An 18,268-nucleotide genomic window follows, 5' to 3' on the forward strand; every position below is an offset into this window, starting at 1 on the left:
TTTGGAAATAAGGATGGAACTGCTGTTACGGTGAATGGCGAACGCTATCGAGCACACTGCAAAAATTAATAAGCTAAACATCGACGACATTTGGCGCGCTCAACCATAAATTTATTGCCAATCAATTTGGTGACAACTTCATTTCCAGTAGTGGTCCGGTTTAGTGTCCCCCTCGTTCGTGTACTTAACGTCACTCGGTTTATTTTTTTTATTCATGATACATAGGAAAACATACAATATAATCCCAGAAACAGTATTCACTTAAATAGTATGCCATATAATTTTTATTTATTTATTTATTCAATTTCGGGATACAAACAGGAATACTCCCAGAAAAGTATCCTCTAATACATTAGCAACTATTTTAACAACATCCTATGGTGTACATAAACGGCAACATAACATGAAACAACAAAATAATCACTGAAAGAAAATTCCTTTGATACTCCGCTTAAATGATTTCAAATTTACATCAAATGGGTCTAAATCATTACAATATTGATTAAATAAACTACACATTCTAACGATAGGCGAATTCCTGCCAAGATTCGTATTGAATCTACTGTGAACAAGTAATTTTTCATTTCTAAACGTTCTCGTAGGAACGTGATAAAGTATCATGGAAATCAAGTCGGATGAATCATAAGAGTTATTCACGGTCTTGAAGAGGAAAATCAGATCCGATTTTATCCTTCGGTGCTCTAAAGGTTCCATATGATCATCATGTGATCAAAAAATATATAATATAGGTAATCAAATTGAATATCAATTATTTGAAAGTCGACAACAAGAATACAAAAAATCAAGTCACAATTATTTCACTAATTCATGAGAGATCCTTCTTTAGCTCTTTTTTGAGCGTCGAGAATTTACATTGAAAAATATCCAAGCCACCAGAAAATGCCATATAAGTATCCATCATACGATTCACAGTAGAATTTTGTGAGCAGTTCGTACGTCTGTATGGAATGTGTAAAATAAACTATTGCCTCATATCAGGAACTCAAAAAGGAACCATTTCCAAGGAGCTTGGTGTAGACAGCATATTATTAACTGTTTTGAAGAGAAATAAGGCAATTTTTCGACGGCTTGAACGTACCAAAAGTCCGAAATCTCTCCTTATCTGCGAGTTATCTCGATCAAGTATTGTAGTATTATTTTTATAGGACAAAAATCTGATTAAATCTTTTGGAATTTATGGAGCTATGTTGAGTCATTGGTTTATGCCGACAAACCAGCACCTCTTGAAGCATTGGAAGCCGATATTCTAGCCACCATTGACGCCATACGGCCAGATTTATTGGAAAAATTAGTGAAAAATTCGACAGATCGAATGGACTATGTAACTCGTAGCCGCTCCGGATATATGCCGAAAATTATATTTAAAAAATTAATGCTATGAAATTATCTACCAGATTCTAATTAATAATAAAACATTCCAACAATATTTCTGCTTTTTATGTGTGTATGATCATTAAAAGTTAACAAGCTCTTAAAAAAAAACATCACATAGTTTCCGAGAAAATTTTGGATGGCGGAAGGATTTTTTTTTCATTTCGATTTTAACGTAAACGGTGGAAATTTCAGGGGGGACTGAACATTTTTCATGTTTTTCTTTTTTTTTTTTAACTTAAAAGTTTAAAAAGCCAAGAATCTTTTTCTGCTTTCACTGTAAATTGTCAATGAATCAGGCAGGTAGATATATTTCGTTGATTATTTTTTTTTTCGGCAGTTAACCCCAGATATCAAAGATAAAAGCGCCAGCAGGTTACAGAAGGCTGCCGTACCCGTGAAACACGAAGACGAAGATTCCTTCTTCGACCTTCTATCCAAGTTCCAATCGAAAAGGATGGACGATCAGCGGTGCACCCTCGCCGTGGACAACAAGGAAAACACGAACAAAGTTGCCAACACCAACAGTGTGGCCAACAGCCATCAAGCTAGGAACGACGGTCCGGACGATCTGATCGACATGATTGCCGGCATGCAGAGCAAGAGGATGGACGAGCAGAGGGTCGAGCTGCCTAATTTGCCAGGTACGTCGACTTCTTTTTTGTTTAGTAGCTTTTACCCGAGGTGCATGGTAATCACGACTAGGAATCGTGTTGTTTCACTCCCAAATGGAATTCTAAAAATTCAATATTGTGTTACTCGTAATATGAATTCGCTTAGCATCTGCCGATGTGTGAGTAGCTTGTGCAGTTGGCTCCGTATACAATAAATTAATTTCACTGTTCAATATTTTTCAACGATTCACTTATTACTATTGTAATCAAAATGTCGACTAGGGCGGCAAAAACACAGAAAAATGATGCCACGGATCTCAATTCGCGCGTTGAAAAAATGGAGGGTGTCTTACAGACGGGATTGTCTGAACTAAGGAAGCAGATTTCCAAGATTGTTCATAGTTCTAATTCTGAACGTGATGATGCTTCCACTCCTGAAGCAATAAATGAAGTTATAATGAAGATGAATAACTTTGAAGAAACCATCAGGAACAGTCTAAAGACGCTAAAGGATGATATTGATAATATAAGAACACGAATGGATAGTGAAAGTCAAGAACACTTCAATAGCCAGTTGATTTTCCATGGAATTAAGGAGTCCAAAGATGAAAATATAAACGAGATGATTTGTGAGATTGTTAATGAAAAGGTCCTAAAAAATATGGATGAAAAGATAACCGTGAATGATATACACATTTGTTATCGTCTTGGAAAAAAAAAGGAACAACATGGGAAACCCAGGTCTGTGTGCGTTCAGTTCGTTCACCGATGGAAACGCGAGATTGTTTACCACAACAAACGATGTCTCAAGGGTTCGAGTGTTGTTATTGGTGAAAAGTTGACTTCCAGTAGGTTAACTTTATACAAAAAAGTGCGTGAAAAGTTCAGTGGTAATTCCTGCTGGACATCTAGAGGAAATATTTTTGTCATCGTTGAAAACTCAATTAAAAGAATTAAATCAGAAACAGATTTGAACAGTATGTAAGTTCAATAACAAATTAACTATTATTATTGTTGTAGTTCGGGGTTTTATGCCATAGCTGTTAGACTCTTGCTCTACTTCATATCATAATTGTTTTTTCTTTCTATTTTTAATATCCTCAATTACATTTATTGTTTTCTATTTCATAAATCGTTATCTTTCTACAAGCCCTTATATCACCCATAGTTCAAGAGTATTTGTTTGATCAACCTTTATATCTTTTTATTTATAATAGTGTGTACTTTTATAATACATACTTCAATTCATTTATTGTTGATTATGTAAACATTACTCCAATGTCTGTTCATCATTCATTCCCTTCAATTTAATAACGATAAAATAGATTAAAATGCAAAATTCAAATTTTCAATCTTTAAATATTGCTCATATGAATGTTCGTTGTTGGTTCTACACTTTAGTGATATTAAAGATGTATTGATTGAGCGGAGGTTTGACATACTTGGCTTAACAGAAACTTGGCTGAATGAACGAATATTGAGCGAAAACTTATTAATAGATGGTTTTCATTTTGTTCGTGTCGATAGAGGTAGTCGTGGAGGAGGGGTTGGTGTTTATATTAAAAATACTATAGAGTTCAGCATATTAAAAAATACGGGTGGAAGTGAACAAATATGGCTGCTTTTAAGGGTAGGATGTGTTAAAGTTGCGTTCTCAGTTATATATAGGCCACCATTTTGTGATTGTAAATTATTTCTTGATAATTTTGAAACGACAATGGTAGAGATAATTCCAACGGTTGAATATGTTTTTTGTGTGGGAGATTTCAATATGAACTACCTCAATAAGTCCACTACTGAAATGAAGCTATTTTTAGAAATTTTGGAGAGCTTCGGCTTGAAACAGATAGTCAATGAACCTACTAGAACAACTTCGAATACATCAACGTTAATTGATTACATCTTAACAAACAACACTGACTTGATTGTTAATACAGGGGTTATCCCGGTTCCGGAAATAAGTGATCATGATTTAGTTCATTGCGTTATTAATCTGAAAGTCGAAAAAACAGGACCCATTTTCAAAACTTCCAGGGATTTCAAACATTTAGATTATGATAGATTTAAAACGGATCTCATTTCTATACCTTGGAATAACATATACGATAAACCGACAGTTGATGAAAAAGTGGAATTTTTAACATCGAATATAATAGCTCTATTAGACTTGCACGCACCTTTCAAAACATATAAAATTTCTAAAAAATATGCACCGTGGCTCACAGATACCTTGAGAGATATAATTCATACAAGAAACCGGGCATTATCTAAATTTAAAAAGACGAGGCAAGCTAAAGATTGGAATACTTACAAAAATCTCAGGAATATAGTTACTCAGGCGGTTGAAAAAGAGAAAAATAATTACTATAACCGATATCTTTATAGTCATAACTCTTGTGGAACGCCTTGGACAGGTCTGAGGGAGATGGATTTCAAAAAACGCAGGAGTGTAAATTTGCCCAAAAACAACGATAATATTGAAAATATAAACAGTCATTTTTTGAACTTCTTCTCTAAGAAGGTTAAAAACCTGGGTGTGTGGGTTGATCAGGATTTGAGATTCACTGATCATGTTACTGCCTGCTTACAAAAAGCATACGGTATGTTGAGATTGATCTATCAAAACCGTGAATTTTTAAACGTTGAACTTAAAAAACTACTGTGCGATTCATTCGTTCTGTCACATTTAAATTATGCTGATGCTGTCTACAACCCTTGTTTGAATGCAAAGAATACAAAAATTGCAAAATTCATGCCTACGTCTGATATTTGGTATAAAGAAATATGAAAGAATCAGTTACACACTTCGAATCGTCAACTGGCTCAACATGAAGAATAGGAGGCTTTTGCACTCTATTGCTTTGTTCATGAAAATTATCAACACCAAGACCCCTACCTATACAATAAAATTACATATCGTTCGGACGTCCACAATTTGAACATTCGTTTCAGGGGCACCTTGACGCCACCTATTCATTTCAGTGAATTATTCAAACGATCACCAAATACTGAGCATGACCTAGGAACCGTTAATATTCGGTTTGGCCGTCGACGTGGGATTAACTCATGATTTTCTGCGCTTGTGATGATCATAATGAACCCATTTTTCGGATCTAGTCACAATACGATGCAGGAATCCCTTGCCTTGCAAACAGCTGTTCACAAGCAAACAAACGCCGTACAACATCTCTCGGCTTCAACTCATACGGCACTCCATTTTCTTCGTTTCTGAATAATTCCCTTGACTTCCAGGGGTTTTGAAAAAGCTTTATGCGTCACTCCAAATGATCCGGCCAATTCTTGTTGCGTTTTACACGAGAGAATATGCGTTGAAAGAAATTAATTTTGAACTTAGCTTTCCTATTTGTACATTGAAAGAGAAGGCGGCTCATTTGATAGTTCGCCCCACCAATGTTTCGAGCTGAATTGCGCTCTGTTTTGGGTAGTGCGAAATTTCACTCGATGCGAGTAACTTTCGCGAGGGGGTCTCTTTAACACAGCTCAATCTAATCGAGCATCAGGTATAATCTCGAGGGTCAATCTGTGCGCCTCAATGAGCTGATGATCGGCGGTCAAAGCCAATATTTTAATTAAATATTTTACAGGTCTTCAGGCCAGCTCCCTTCAAAGATTGGCAGAATCCCGAAATAACAGCGTACCTGACGATCGGTTCCTAGATCAGCTAGTCAGATGCCAGGCGGGTCGTCTTGAAGACCAACGCTCCCAACTGCCCGCTTCGTCTGAAGATAACGAAGAAAACGATAATCCAGTACCCCGTCCGCAGAAAAGCGGCGCCACCGTTCCGGATGAAGATTTCTTCTCGTTGATAATGAGAGTGCAAGGCGGAAGGATGGACGATCAGAGAGCTGCTGTTCCGCAAGTGAATCACAGGTAAGGTATAAATCTACAGGTGGTTCTTGATTGAAGGTGCAAACGAATAGAGCGAGGGGTTGTTACTTGGATGCTCAGAGTAATAAACATAAATTTGTCATTTTCAGTAAGCAAATTTGGTACCCAACATGAGCTATCTAATTTGACATGAAGCGCGCGGAAATGAAAACATATCATTGATACGATATTTCACTCAATTTGCGCGTTTCCCTACAAAGAACGCACTTCTTATATCCCATATTGAATCAACGTTTCATATCAACTCGAAATGTATTGAGATGAATACCTAAATATATCAGAAATTCAGAAAACAAACTTGAAGCGCGCTAAACTACGTGAAACAACGGTTGACACTTGGAGAGCAATAGTTGCCAAACCTTGGATTTCAGCAGGTTGATACAGAAAATAATAAATATTCAACTTGATTTGAATTCGACAATTAGGAAAAATATCGGATTCCAAATATTCAAATTTGTATATTTAATTGAGAATCACTCAAATAAATATAATTCATTCAATATAATATACATTCATAATGATATAGTAAAATTGTGGATTTGAAAATATATCACAATCCGACGTAATATAACCTTGTTGGGGGCATGTAAAAATTGCGTATACTCCCACTATCTATGTTTATTACTCTATGCTTGGATGATATCTTATGAACACGCTTCATTTTCTAGATATGACAAGATCGAGATGAGGTTCAAAATTTTCTTTACTGGTTTTTCGTCATAGTATCTGCCTTTTTCAAAATATTCAGCTGCAATTTTGTACTTCAAAGTTTACATCATATGACAATTGATAATCTGTCAATTGCCTATTTTTCTTCCAGTACTTGTGGTAGAATATTTGCATAAATGTTTTTGATCTCGCAATTTTTCGTATCGGCTACCATTTTCGATTTGTCTTGATTATTTTTCTTCAAAGATCTTTGTATCAAATTTCATACAAATAGCTTCTAAAGTTTTTGAGGAGGTTTTTTTTCAAACTTTAATTATGATTCTACATATTCCTAAACGTGTACCGTAAAAATGTCAGCGGGGGTTGCAAAAATTGATGATTGATTCCAAAGGTTGATTAGTTTTCAATCTGTTACCTTTGATATATTCAGATTGATATTTAAATTACAAGTTAACCAGAAATCAAATTGTGTAATCTCGGAGAATACTCAAACTGTCAACATCAATTATATATATTAGTTTGGGACTTATTGGCCCATTCTCAATTGCCTTGATGAGATTCACCTCAAGATTAACGGATTAAACCTTTTTCAGAATACCCAACGGCAATGTACCCCATGCTTCTGCTGGAAATGAATCCAATTCCAATGCACCAAATAGAAAGAAGAAATAAATCTTAATGTTTGATAACATAAATGTTTGTATTTTCAAAAGGTTATCTATTTCAATTTTGAATGAAAGGGTGAAGAACGAGTAGCAATTTATTGGATTAAAAAATTTTAAAACTTTCAAAGATTCAGATGTTTATAGTAATATTTTGACAAAATCAAAATATAACCTAAAAGAGTACGACTCAGAACATCTGAAAGAACTGAACCTAGTAATAAAATTTTCATATTTTCTTTTATTGAAAATAAGTTGGAGTAACTTAACTTTCTTGTTGTAACGAGGCTGAATATGATATAAAATATTTTCTATTGAATTTCACTACATTCATTGTTTGAACTGAATTTTCAATGAAGCAAAGAGTATATTGTACATATTATATCTTTGAATTTTTCAAATGCATGATGAGGATTGAAATGCATCCTGAAAAATAAGAACATTCTAATAAAAATATATATTTTTTTCCTTGAACAAATTGATATTAATTTATGTGGAAATAGTTTACATCAATGTATTTAATCCATATGTAGATTTTAAGGAATTAATGATGGATGCAATAATGTCCAAAACCCCACCAATGTCTATCGTTGAAATTAATTCGAAATATATCTTGAAACTTTATCTGTAATAAATTAATTGAATGTAATAATAGAATTTAAAAAAATGATTCTCTGGAGGAATGATGTTATTTGTTCTGAAAACATCAACAATCTTCTGATTAGCTTCCTCCTGCTGAATTAAAAAAGTTGCTGAGATTCTAAGTAAGTACTTAAAGTACTTAAATTTGTCCATTTTAGAAATATTAAAATTTATGAAATGAATGTATCTTGTGTATATGAACATGTTAATATTGCATTTCTTCCTTCAATGGTACCCTTGTTGACTTGTTCAAAAAATGTTTTGATATACATGTGGATATTTTTATGAATCTTTTTATATTGTTATCACATTTATACATATATTTAACTATATACTATTTGAATGTAGAGAGGATTCTTTTTACATTCTTAAATAATTTCTTGCATAAAAGCTGTTATCAGTTGTTAATGGAATGATGCAGGGATAAATCGAATTACAGATATTGCTTTTTTGTGCTAAGTTTATCATCTTATTTATTTTTCATTGAAGCAACAAGTCCTGATGGATTTATAACGTACCTTAATTTTATGTATATAAACTTATTTTATCACATTTTTATATTATTATTAAGAATTTTGTATTTTATTTTTACTGACTACTGCTTTTTCTTCATTTTCAAATAATATAGATTCTATTTAGAATTTGATGATCATTTATATAATTCATTTGAATAGTGCCAAAATGAATTCAAAACGACTTTATCGATCAATTCTAGATGATGAATCGGTTTAGCCAATTTTTTTCTTGAAAAAGAATTAGAATGTACAAAATCAAAGTATATATTGAAGATATAAATAAAAAAACTTAAAAATTTTATTGTTGATGGTATTACACAACCTCATGAAGGGAATACTGAAAGAATTTTCACAATTTGAAATTCTTCCAGACTGTTCTATTTAATCCCCGAAAATTTTCAAAATCTTTCAATAAGTTGGTATTTAGATCGGTGAAGGTGGATGCCTGCTGAAATGCAATTTTCAAGATGAGCAAAAATATTTTCTCGCAAAAATATCCAAATATACATAAAGCAGTATAAAGGCAGAAACATGCTTAGTCGACTCAGGGCAAACCGACGTTAATCTGGAGATGTGTTTCCCTATATTTGTTAAAAAACCGACAATGCGTTCGAATCGTTAATAACTTCGGTTATATCCTTCTCCATCGTTCAAAAGTAGCCTTAACCAGTGAAAGAATAGTTAAGGTTGGTGCAAATTGGACAGTCTCCAGTCTATCATATCCCACACTAATTTAAAGGTATTCAAACCCGGCGAACAGGGTGGCCACGGCTAAACGTTAATGGTAGCTTCTTGAAAAAAATCAAAAGTTACATCAAGGAGTTGCCTTGTTGAAAAAGGACCTCTGTGCGACCATTTAGATAAGGCATTAGATTGGTCGCTCTCCATGTCTTACCCTTCTACGTGATCGTGCATACCTAGACACCATTGCGATTCGTTGCTGAGTATGCCATACTGCCACTCACTGCTGCTGTTCTCTGCACCAGTTCAAACGTTAAGCACACTGGCCTGTAGTTAAAGGCTACTAAGGCTAGCCGCACATTGAGGGCAGCCCAGCGCAGCACCGCAGAGTCAAGCCTAGTAGAGGATTTTGTAACAAATGAAATTAAATAGAACGCCGCATATTGGACGTAGCAGAGCAGATACCTACGCGACGTAGTAACGGGGTACTCTGTCTGCCCAGCGACGCTTGTGGAGTGCGCACAGTTTCCTCTGCTGAGTAACCACGTTTTTTTTTTAATGAAACGGTTAGATTTCATGATATTGGGATTGTTAATTGACCATATTCACCGTCGCCATATTGTTGTGCGACAATACCAACTACCCAGTGTTCCCAACGGAGAAATATTGAATTTACTAGAAAAATACCGCTAATATCAAAAATATTATCAGCCATAGAGATTATTTTTCCACTGACTATTTCCAAAAATGGAGCGAAGCCTTCATTCATACACTCTCCACAGTTAATTTGTTCATAAAACCACCTTTCACTAATGTTTTTATTTCCAAAAGGTGGAATTTTTGGGGATTATTGTCCCAAACAAGCCTATCTGGCGTAGCAGTCAGAAAAGGTACACATAAACTTCACTTATAAACTTTATATTGTGGAATTTTTCTAGTAAACTCAATATTTCTTCGTTGGGAACACTGGGTAGTTGGTATTGTCGCACAACAATATGGCGACGGTGAATATGGTCAATTGAAATGGTTCGCGAAAATAAGTTGCTTTACGATAGGCTGTTGTGCATTACAACCTATTCCTTTTATTTTAGTTTCAATAATTTCATGTATTTCTTCAAACTGTCGTTTAGTAACTCTAAAATACGAGCACATTCTTATTTGATCATCACTTAGTTCTTTCAATAAATTGATTTCCCCATGAGTGCTTCTTTTCCTCAAATAATCATTTTTCCATATTGATTTTTTATGCTTTTGGACAAACTGTATAAAAACAAAATATTTTTTATTTTCGAATATGATTCCGAATCCAAAATTGGGATTAACTGAGTGGCTGGATCCATATTTTTGTATGAAACTAACCAAAACACACAGAATCTACTATCTAGGTGCAATATGCGCGCATCGCTCATTTGGATCACATAAATTAGTTTTCCTCTATAGTTGCGGTGATTCTCCCCTGTGCTGTGCTAGGCTTCAGTACTCTCAATATGCGGGCATCGTGCAGACAGAGCACAGGAATAGTTTTCCTCTGTAGTAACTCCGCTCTGCTGTGCTAGGCTACGCTGCCCTCAATGTGCGGCTAGCCCAATTGTGGTATAAGACGAGTCCAAAGGCTCGAATACGGCGATATAAAGTACGTGACAGATCTACCTCCTTTTGCAAACCATTTGACGCGTAGTAGCAAAACGTTCTTAGAGCCAATTGCCTGAAGTGCCTATCTTGATGTTCTGTGGTATGAAATATCCAAGTCACTTGGAGGAACACGAAGCAGAATGTTTCCAGCAATTTATTAGAAACCATCAGGTAATTTATTGCCTAACAGGACTTTTAAATAAATCCTGGAAACATATCGGATCGTCTCTGGAACCCGAGTGTGCTGATTTGGCTGTTTTTATTGGCTAAAATAGTGTACGTTCCGCCACATGCCGTTTTGGTAACCTTAATTGGTTGAGTAGCTACGCGCACATCTATCACTTCTTTATTATCTTTCTTATGATTCGCATAGATCGGTGGAATAATCAAGTGAGCATTTTTACTGTGATTTAGTTCGTTCTGTGATTTTTTCTTTTTATTTGGATGAAGTATACCTATTCAAAGTAACTTGAAGTAGGTCAGAATATTTCTAATATTCAAGAGTTATCCAAGTTCCCAGAATTTTTTTAGGGATCAGAGTCAGTGGGGAATGTATAGTCTTGTTTTGAATAACATGCTAGTTGATCGTCGTATAAAATAGTATGTGTCGATTTGGTCACTTTCATTGCCAGAAATAGAACACGTGCTGCAGCCTAGCAATTTGATCGACCTTATTGGTGGGACACTTGTGCTCATCTTTCACATCTCAGCAATGGAACTTGTTAGGGGAGACATAAAGAGCCGTTTAAAAATATTTATTGGTCGGCAATAAATGGCAGTTATGTATCTATATATTATTTTGAATTCTAGGGTTTAAACAGCGTGCGTTATTGGTTTATGACTGTTGCGGCATGTGATCATATGGCCAAGCGTTTTTTGGAGTAGTTCAAGTGAGATTGGAAGAACTCAGTTGACCAGTTGGTCTTGTTCGTGTTCTACTTCCTTCGTTTGTCCACAAACGATACAGCATTACTGACATTTCACTTCAATTAACACGACGTCCAATTTAGCGAAAGGACAAATCAACATCTCCATAGGAAACAATTCTTCTCCTATCAAATCGCTGACATGGTAATAATTTTGACATCCTTGAACTCGAGGCATTTTGATACGCTCAACAATATTTGTAGTGAATTTTAACAATTTCAAGTCGTTGCTGAAGGGTGTATCGTTCCATATTTAGTGACAGCATAGTTTTAACTTGTCCAATATATCAAAGTATGACAGCTTTAAAAGTGACAGAAGCCCAGATAGCGGGACATTCTGTAGGATTTCACATATGCCTACTTATGCGTTTCGTCCCTGGCACACACACCGGACTCATCAGTGTGACTTTGGTATATTTGTGTGTGCCGTGACACAGACGCTTGGGCCATTTATTATTATCGGGAGCCGCCGGGACTCGAACCCGGCATCTTGTCGCATCTCGGTGAGTGAGTCTACAGTTTTAGCATCTAGGCCACCGAGTGCTGTGTTTATTGTTGCTATGTGGGCTTTATGAGAAGCCGCCACATGACTCCCTCCCCAGTGACGGAGGAACGAAACTTATGCGTGTTACGAGGTCCTCGGTGCAGCCGGGTGATTGCCGCCTATTCAGAGCTGCACCTCGCGGCATCGTGCGGACGGTGAATGCCGCCTATTCAGGTCCGCTATACCGCGGCAGACCAAGGAGCACGTATTGCACGTCATGGGAATGGGTGCCTAGAGTTTCGTTGGAAATTGCAGATTTATGGGAGCTACGCATCAACCTTCTGCTTTCCGGGACACATCGCTAAGACGGCCATTCCCATCACGTCGGGCTTGCGTGCTGTGACGACGGAAACACGAGGCTCGGCGTGCCATCGGCTCTAGTGTCCGATGGACACCCCAGTAGCCGTAACGTTGAGCGGGGCAGTGAGTCGCCTCTGCGCTCCAACGCCGCAGCTTTCCGCCATCACGTCGGGGTCACCAATGTAGGATTTCACATATGCCTACTTATGCGTTTCGTCCCTGGCACACACACCGGACTCATCAGTGTGACTTTGGTATATTTGTGTGTGCCGTGACACAGACGCTTGGGCAATTTATTACTATCGGGAGCCGCCGGGACTCGAACCCGGCACCTTGTCGCATCTCGGTGAGTGAGTCTACAGTCTTAGCATCTAGGCCACCGAGTGCTGTGCTTTATGAGAAGCCGCCACAATTCAAAATGAAACCTCTCATTGGAAAATTTACCATCCAGAAGCTGAACCTGGATCACTCACACTTGGATAGAACCTATAACGCAAAATTCAAATACAATTATTTCGAATTATCATAACTTTACGTTTATGCTGATATACAATGGTTATATTTCATTCGAAAAAGTAGATTGAAAACTACAGTGAAATGAAAGTATTGTATCACAAATCTTTATTGATAAACATTTACATTTGTCAATGGGAAGTAGAAAGAGTTAGAGTATTAGAGCCTTAGAAGAAGAATTGATAATCTGAGAACATGGTGGTTCGATATTTGCTCATTTTCACACGTCAAACCACTACACTATATGTAAGATGTCTAAAAACATGGTGAATGTACTCGTCAATTTTTGAATGGAATGACATTCGACCAAATTGAAAATATTAGTTTTAGTTCGTGGCGGCGCCGCAATGTCATACTTGTCATTTCGATCTTTTTCCGTTGATTTTGATTGGATACATTAATTAAAACCCGATACTGACCAATCAAAAGCGACGTGTAACCGAGTATGATCGTGCAAAGTCGTGAAACAAAACACGAAACGTTTACTGGAATGAATTCCAATATTTGAAATAGAGAAAGAGTTTATTGGTATTTCAATTACAAGAATTGCTTCCATAGATCATAACTATAATGAAAGATATACATATATAGGTCCATAATGGCACAAAACTCATAAATAATAAATAACAAGAATCTTAATTTGTTGATAGCGCCACCTACAGTTGACATAACGAAGCTTATCTAATATTCTCAAAACTGGCAAAACAAAAGCTAATCAGTTGATACACCTGAATTTAAGACATCTTAACTATATGTATACAAATGAGACAACTTGACATATCTATTTCGGTATAATATCGAAGCTGTTCAAATTACGACCGATTTTGAGTATTGTGTCACCGATTGATATATTGTTGGTTATTCAAATTTTTATACTTCTTTAACAAAGATAGCATTTCTATCTTTAGGTCTAACTTGAAATCCTCTTTGACACAATTAAAATCCGACAAAAGAGATAATAAAAAACTACGATCAGAATCTGTTTTGTCATTTTGGTTATCCATTTCTTTACTTGATGTGTTGTCAACTAATTCAATCTCAGCCTTTTCTACGTTTGCCATTGTTTTATACTTTTTAATTGTATCCTTGCAATCCACAGGTGAACTACGCTGAACTGAATATGACTGGAGAGTAATTGACTCTTGCTCACCCTCTTCAGATTCTGATCTGCCTTCTGTCGAGGAAGACAAGAATGAAAGTTGGTCAAAATAAATATATTTTCGTCTGCGTAATCCTTTCGGTCCTATTGTTCTTGCTTTATTTCGATCTCTGTTGTAACAGTCTCGCAAACTTCTCCACTTGCGTTGCAGTTGATAAACTGAAACAAAACAAATATCAGAAGAAGTTTTAACTTGTTACTTGAGCGGTCGTTCATTCATGCCTCCCTGGTGACCCATAACATATAGGCATATGCGATCTAATTTACTATGTCATTGTTGTCGGTTATTTCTATCTAGATTAGCAGTTCTGATGGAAGATCTTTCAGAAATTAAGCTTGAATATTATTGATTATTTTACGTTATTATAATATAGGTACAAACCAAATTTCGGAAATATTTGAAATTTTTTTCAAAATTTTGCCTGAATTCCGGTCACGCCATCAACAAGAAATATTGCATATTTCATTGGAATTATTATTATGAAGGGTTTTCCAATGAGTGTTTTCATTTTGAATAGCCCGTTATCTGGACAGCTGTCACTTTCGAAGTTGTCATCATAGAAATTTGACAAGTAAAAACTACGCCATTACTAAAAATGGAATGATACACGCTTCAGCTACGCACTGCAATTGTTATAAATTAACTCCAAAAATAGTGAATATTTTCAGTCAAAACTCGCAAAACTAAAGCATTTTGGGTCATCTTGAATCACCTTCTCGGAGGGCAATAGTGAAACTTCCGAAAAAATTTATGCTGTTGGGACAAGTAGTGATGTGGAGAATCGAAACCGTGTACGTCGATCAAGAACCATTGAGAATATTGTTACTTTGGCTCATATTGTTGACGAAAACCTAGATTTGTCGATTTCAAGTCAATCTTGGAATTCCACAAAACCCATCATAGTGTATTTTTCATAAAGACTCAGGTTTTTGGCTTTTAAAGTTCACTTAAACTCAATCCGGTCGATCATCAGCAACGTCGTATCTTCGCTGATTGTGATTTGTGTCCTTGAAATGCATCTAAATGAACAGGATTTCCATTGAAAAATGATAAGCATGATTTTTGAAAATCCTCTTCTTCCTTCCATTGTTTGGTGGGATTGCGCTACCGAGCTATGATTCATGATTTTTATGGCCGAAATTGGAAGATATGTGGAATGTGTGAACATCGGCTTCCAAATGATTTGAACGCGAAAGTAGTATTGTTTTTCGGATTTGTGAAATACCTAATGATTTTATCCCTCTTCCGAAAAGGATAATAAGGAGTTCTGTTTATTTTTGTTGGGCTGCCCTGTGTTATTTATTATACAGGCGGCTTTATAAAGGCGTTCTGGAGATTTTTAAAGCAGGAAACGTTGACAAAAGCAGCGGAGCGGAACAACCTTATGTTGTTTTCAAGAATAAATTTATTTATTCCTCTGAGATTTCAAGACTACCGTCATTGATTTCATTTATGAGGTCATGTAGTGGTTTTCCATCTACAGTACATCCAACTGATTGACAAGTACCTAAGATTTCTTTAACAGATCCAGCTAATGTTCTTGCCATGGACCTAGGTCTCATTTGTTTGGCAATCTCCAGAACATCATCTAAAGCCAAATTTCCTGAATATTTAACATTCTTTTGCTTCTTCCTGTCTCGTGGAGGTTCTTTAAGAGCCTTAATGATCAGGAAAGCTGCTGATGGTACAACAGATATGGTTGCTTGACGATTTTAGATTTTCAAGCATACTGTAATTTTGAGACCTTTCCAGTCGGCGGTGCTCTTGGCAAAGTCGTCACCAATTGTTTTGGGGGACAAACCTAGAGGACCGATTTTGGGGGCCAAAGAAGAGGTTGCACCTACTATCTCCTCCGACACATCTCAAGTATACGTATTTAACTTCAGTAGGATCGAACTTTGGTGGCATCTTGGAAATTAACTTTTCGACTCTTCTACTTAAAATTACCAAAAAACCACGCGGATGGTTTCAGATTAACAAATACCAGCTCTTGAACACAGCTTCAGAACCAAATTTCAAAAAAAAAAAAAAAATCAAGGGTGATGAAAAGGCGGCCAGCAAACTGTGTCGAATTGCCGCCACTCGAATAGAGGCGCCTGGAACGATCACTTCACTATTTTACCCCTAACGCCGATCCTGTACATTAATCTTTGAATGAACATCGATTGATTTCTTTTGAAAATGCTCGTTTCTTTCTAATATCAAAATGAAACCTCTTTTATTGGAAAATCCTTTACAATTATGGATTTGAAAACTCAAATTATTATGCTCTGAAAAAGTGAACGTTATGTGCGCGACAATAAGAATTAAACGAACTATTCCGTCCTATTATTCTAAGGTTTTTACGCACATGTTAGTTTTGTTGGTGATATCGACTTCAAGATTTGTCCGCAGTCGAAACAGACTTCTATAAAAACGGTACGAGAGAGTGTCGAGTGAGCATACTTCTGCGTTTTCCTACTACTTGCCTACTAATTCGCTAATGCCAACAGTCCGACAACATTTTACTACGATAGAATTGCAGTACGAGTGGATTAAGCTTAAATTGATCTCTATTCAGAACAACATTTTCGCTTAGTTCCATTGAAAAAGTTATCGTCATGTGCATATGATTTTTCACGCGGACATATTCATGGAGAAAAAAAAATGTTGAAAAAACAACTCACTTCCAGCGTTTTTTTCATTGGAACTCTTATTTTCGTAGCCATCAATGAACTTCAAGCACACTTTCTCCCAGGCTCTACTTTTTTCCAGTCTGTTGGAATGAAGGTCGGAACGCATATCCCAAATAGCAGGATATCTTTCTATTTCCGATATAAACTCTTCCATGTCAAAATCGATATTTTTAGTAGCCATGTCTTTTCAATCAAGAATTAATCAGTAACTTTTAAACGGTGGTGAAGTCTGTAACTTGTCGTTCGTACGGACCACACAACTACAAAATGTCGGCGACGTGTGGTAACGACCGGTAACGTTCATTGCAGTAATGCAGAGACATCTACAAATATGGTTAGAAACTGAAAATCAATCCGGTCATTCGTTGATAGTGGGGATAAGTTCTGTAAGATGCGTATTTAACGGGCGTAACAGTTTACGAACATGGCAATAGATGGCAAGGAGTAATTTCGGAAAAATACGCATAGATGGTGCACTAAGTTACTTTTGACTCATAGACATAGAGTAATATTATTATAGGTGTATGTTCTGACTACAGTGTTGACACATTGGCGACAAGAGTGGTCTCGGTTTTGATTGGCTGCCGGTTTCTGAGTCTAAATATGGCGGCTTTTTGTTCACCTCCGTTTACCTGATATTGGGATTTATTCAAAATTTAAGGCCCATTTTATTAAGTCACTGTAGTATTCTTCGGTTGAATACATTTCAGTCCTAATAATTTGAATTCAGTTCAGTCAATCATGTTCTTAAGTTCTATGATGAAGCCCTGCCTCATTCGCCATTTTAAGGCTCATTTTGAACGTATTGTCGTCCCTGTGTTCCACCAAGTCACTGTACTTTTGTCTTGAAGCGCATTCGTCATTACATATCTATTAAAATAAAATTCATTTAAAACTTGTCGTATCATTTTCATACGTGAATCATGTAATAATAAGTTTATTCACCAAAAAAATGTTTTACATAGATAACAAAAGAATAGTTGAGATGTAAATAAACATTGAAATCCCAATGAATGAATATTAATAATAATAGTTGAATATTCAATGAATTGTTTTCTATTCATGAATATTCAGTGAATAGTTGAGTATTCACTGAATAGTTGAATATGCAATGAATAACTTTCTTTTCATGAATAGTTAAGTATTCAGTGGGAAGTTGAGCATGGTATTCATCCACTGAATAGTTAAATATTCAATGAATAGTTGGATACTTATGAATATTCGTTACTATTCATGAATATTCGTCGATTTTATAATAAGAATATGACCATTTTTTCGATATAACCAGGATATTCCCAACTTTCCAACAAAAACATTTTTACATTTATGCACAGTAAACTCTGTATCAGCTGCTCGTTAAATAAATTTGTCAAATATTTATACATATTTATTGCTGTAGATTAACAGAGATCTAGTCCTGTCATTGGTGGCTAG

General features: G+C 35.9%; 2 protein-coding genes and 1 pseudogene across 3 annotated transcripts in view; 1 reads left to right on the forward strand and 2 right to left on the reverse strand.

The window, feature by feature from the left end:
* Window positions 1–8,702, forward strand: part of LOC123672560 (G-protein-signaling modulator 2) — a 29,374-nt gene extending 20,672 nt beyond the window's left edge. For both annotated transcript variants that reach the window (XM_045606704.1, XM_045606703.1), the window contains exons 7-9: window positions 1,733–2,036; window positions 5,612–5,897; window positions 7,178–8,702. In XM_045606704.1, the coding sequence (XP_045462660.1) occupies window positions 1,733–2,036; window positions 5,612–5,897; window positions 7,178–7,256 (669 nt within the window). In that variant the 3' untranslated portion in view covers window positions 7,257–8,702. The remainder of the gene's footprint in view (window positions 1–1,732; window positions 2,037–5,611; window positions 5,898–7,177) is intronic.
* Window positions 8,703–13,611: 4,909 nt separating this feature from the next.
* On the reverse strand, window positions 13,612–17,111 carry LOC123673618. Its single transcript, XM_045608203.1, has 2 exons — window positions 16,826–17,111; window positions 13,612–14,317 (listed from the first exon to the last, which is right to left on the reverse strand). The coding sequence occupies exons 1-2, from the start codon at window positions 17,013–17,015 to the stop codon at window positions 13,836–13,838; spliced, it is 672 nt and encodes a 223-aa protein (XP_045464159.1). The 5' UTR covers window positions 17,016–17,111; the 3' UTR covers window positions 13,612–13,835.
* Window positions 15,569–16,167, reverse strand: LOC123673619 (annotated as a pseudogene).
* Window positions 17,112–18,268: the final 1,157 nt, after the last annotated feature.

Source organism: Harmonia axyridis, chromosome 2 (assembly GCF_914767665.1).
Source record: "Harmonia axyridis chromosome 2, icHarAxyr1.1, whole genome shotgun sequence".
In the NCBI taxonomy this organism is placed as follows: Eukaryota; Metazoa; Arthropoda; class Insecta; order Coleoptera; family Coccinellidae; genus Harmonia; species Harmonia axyridis.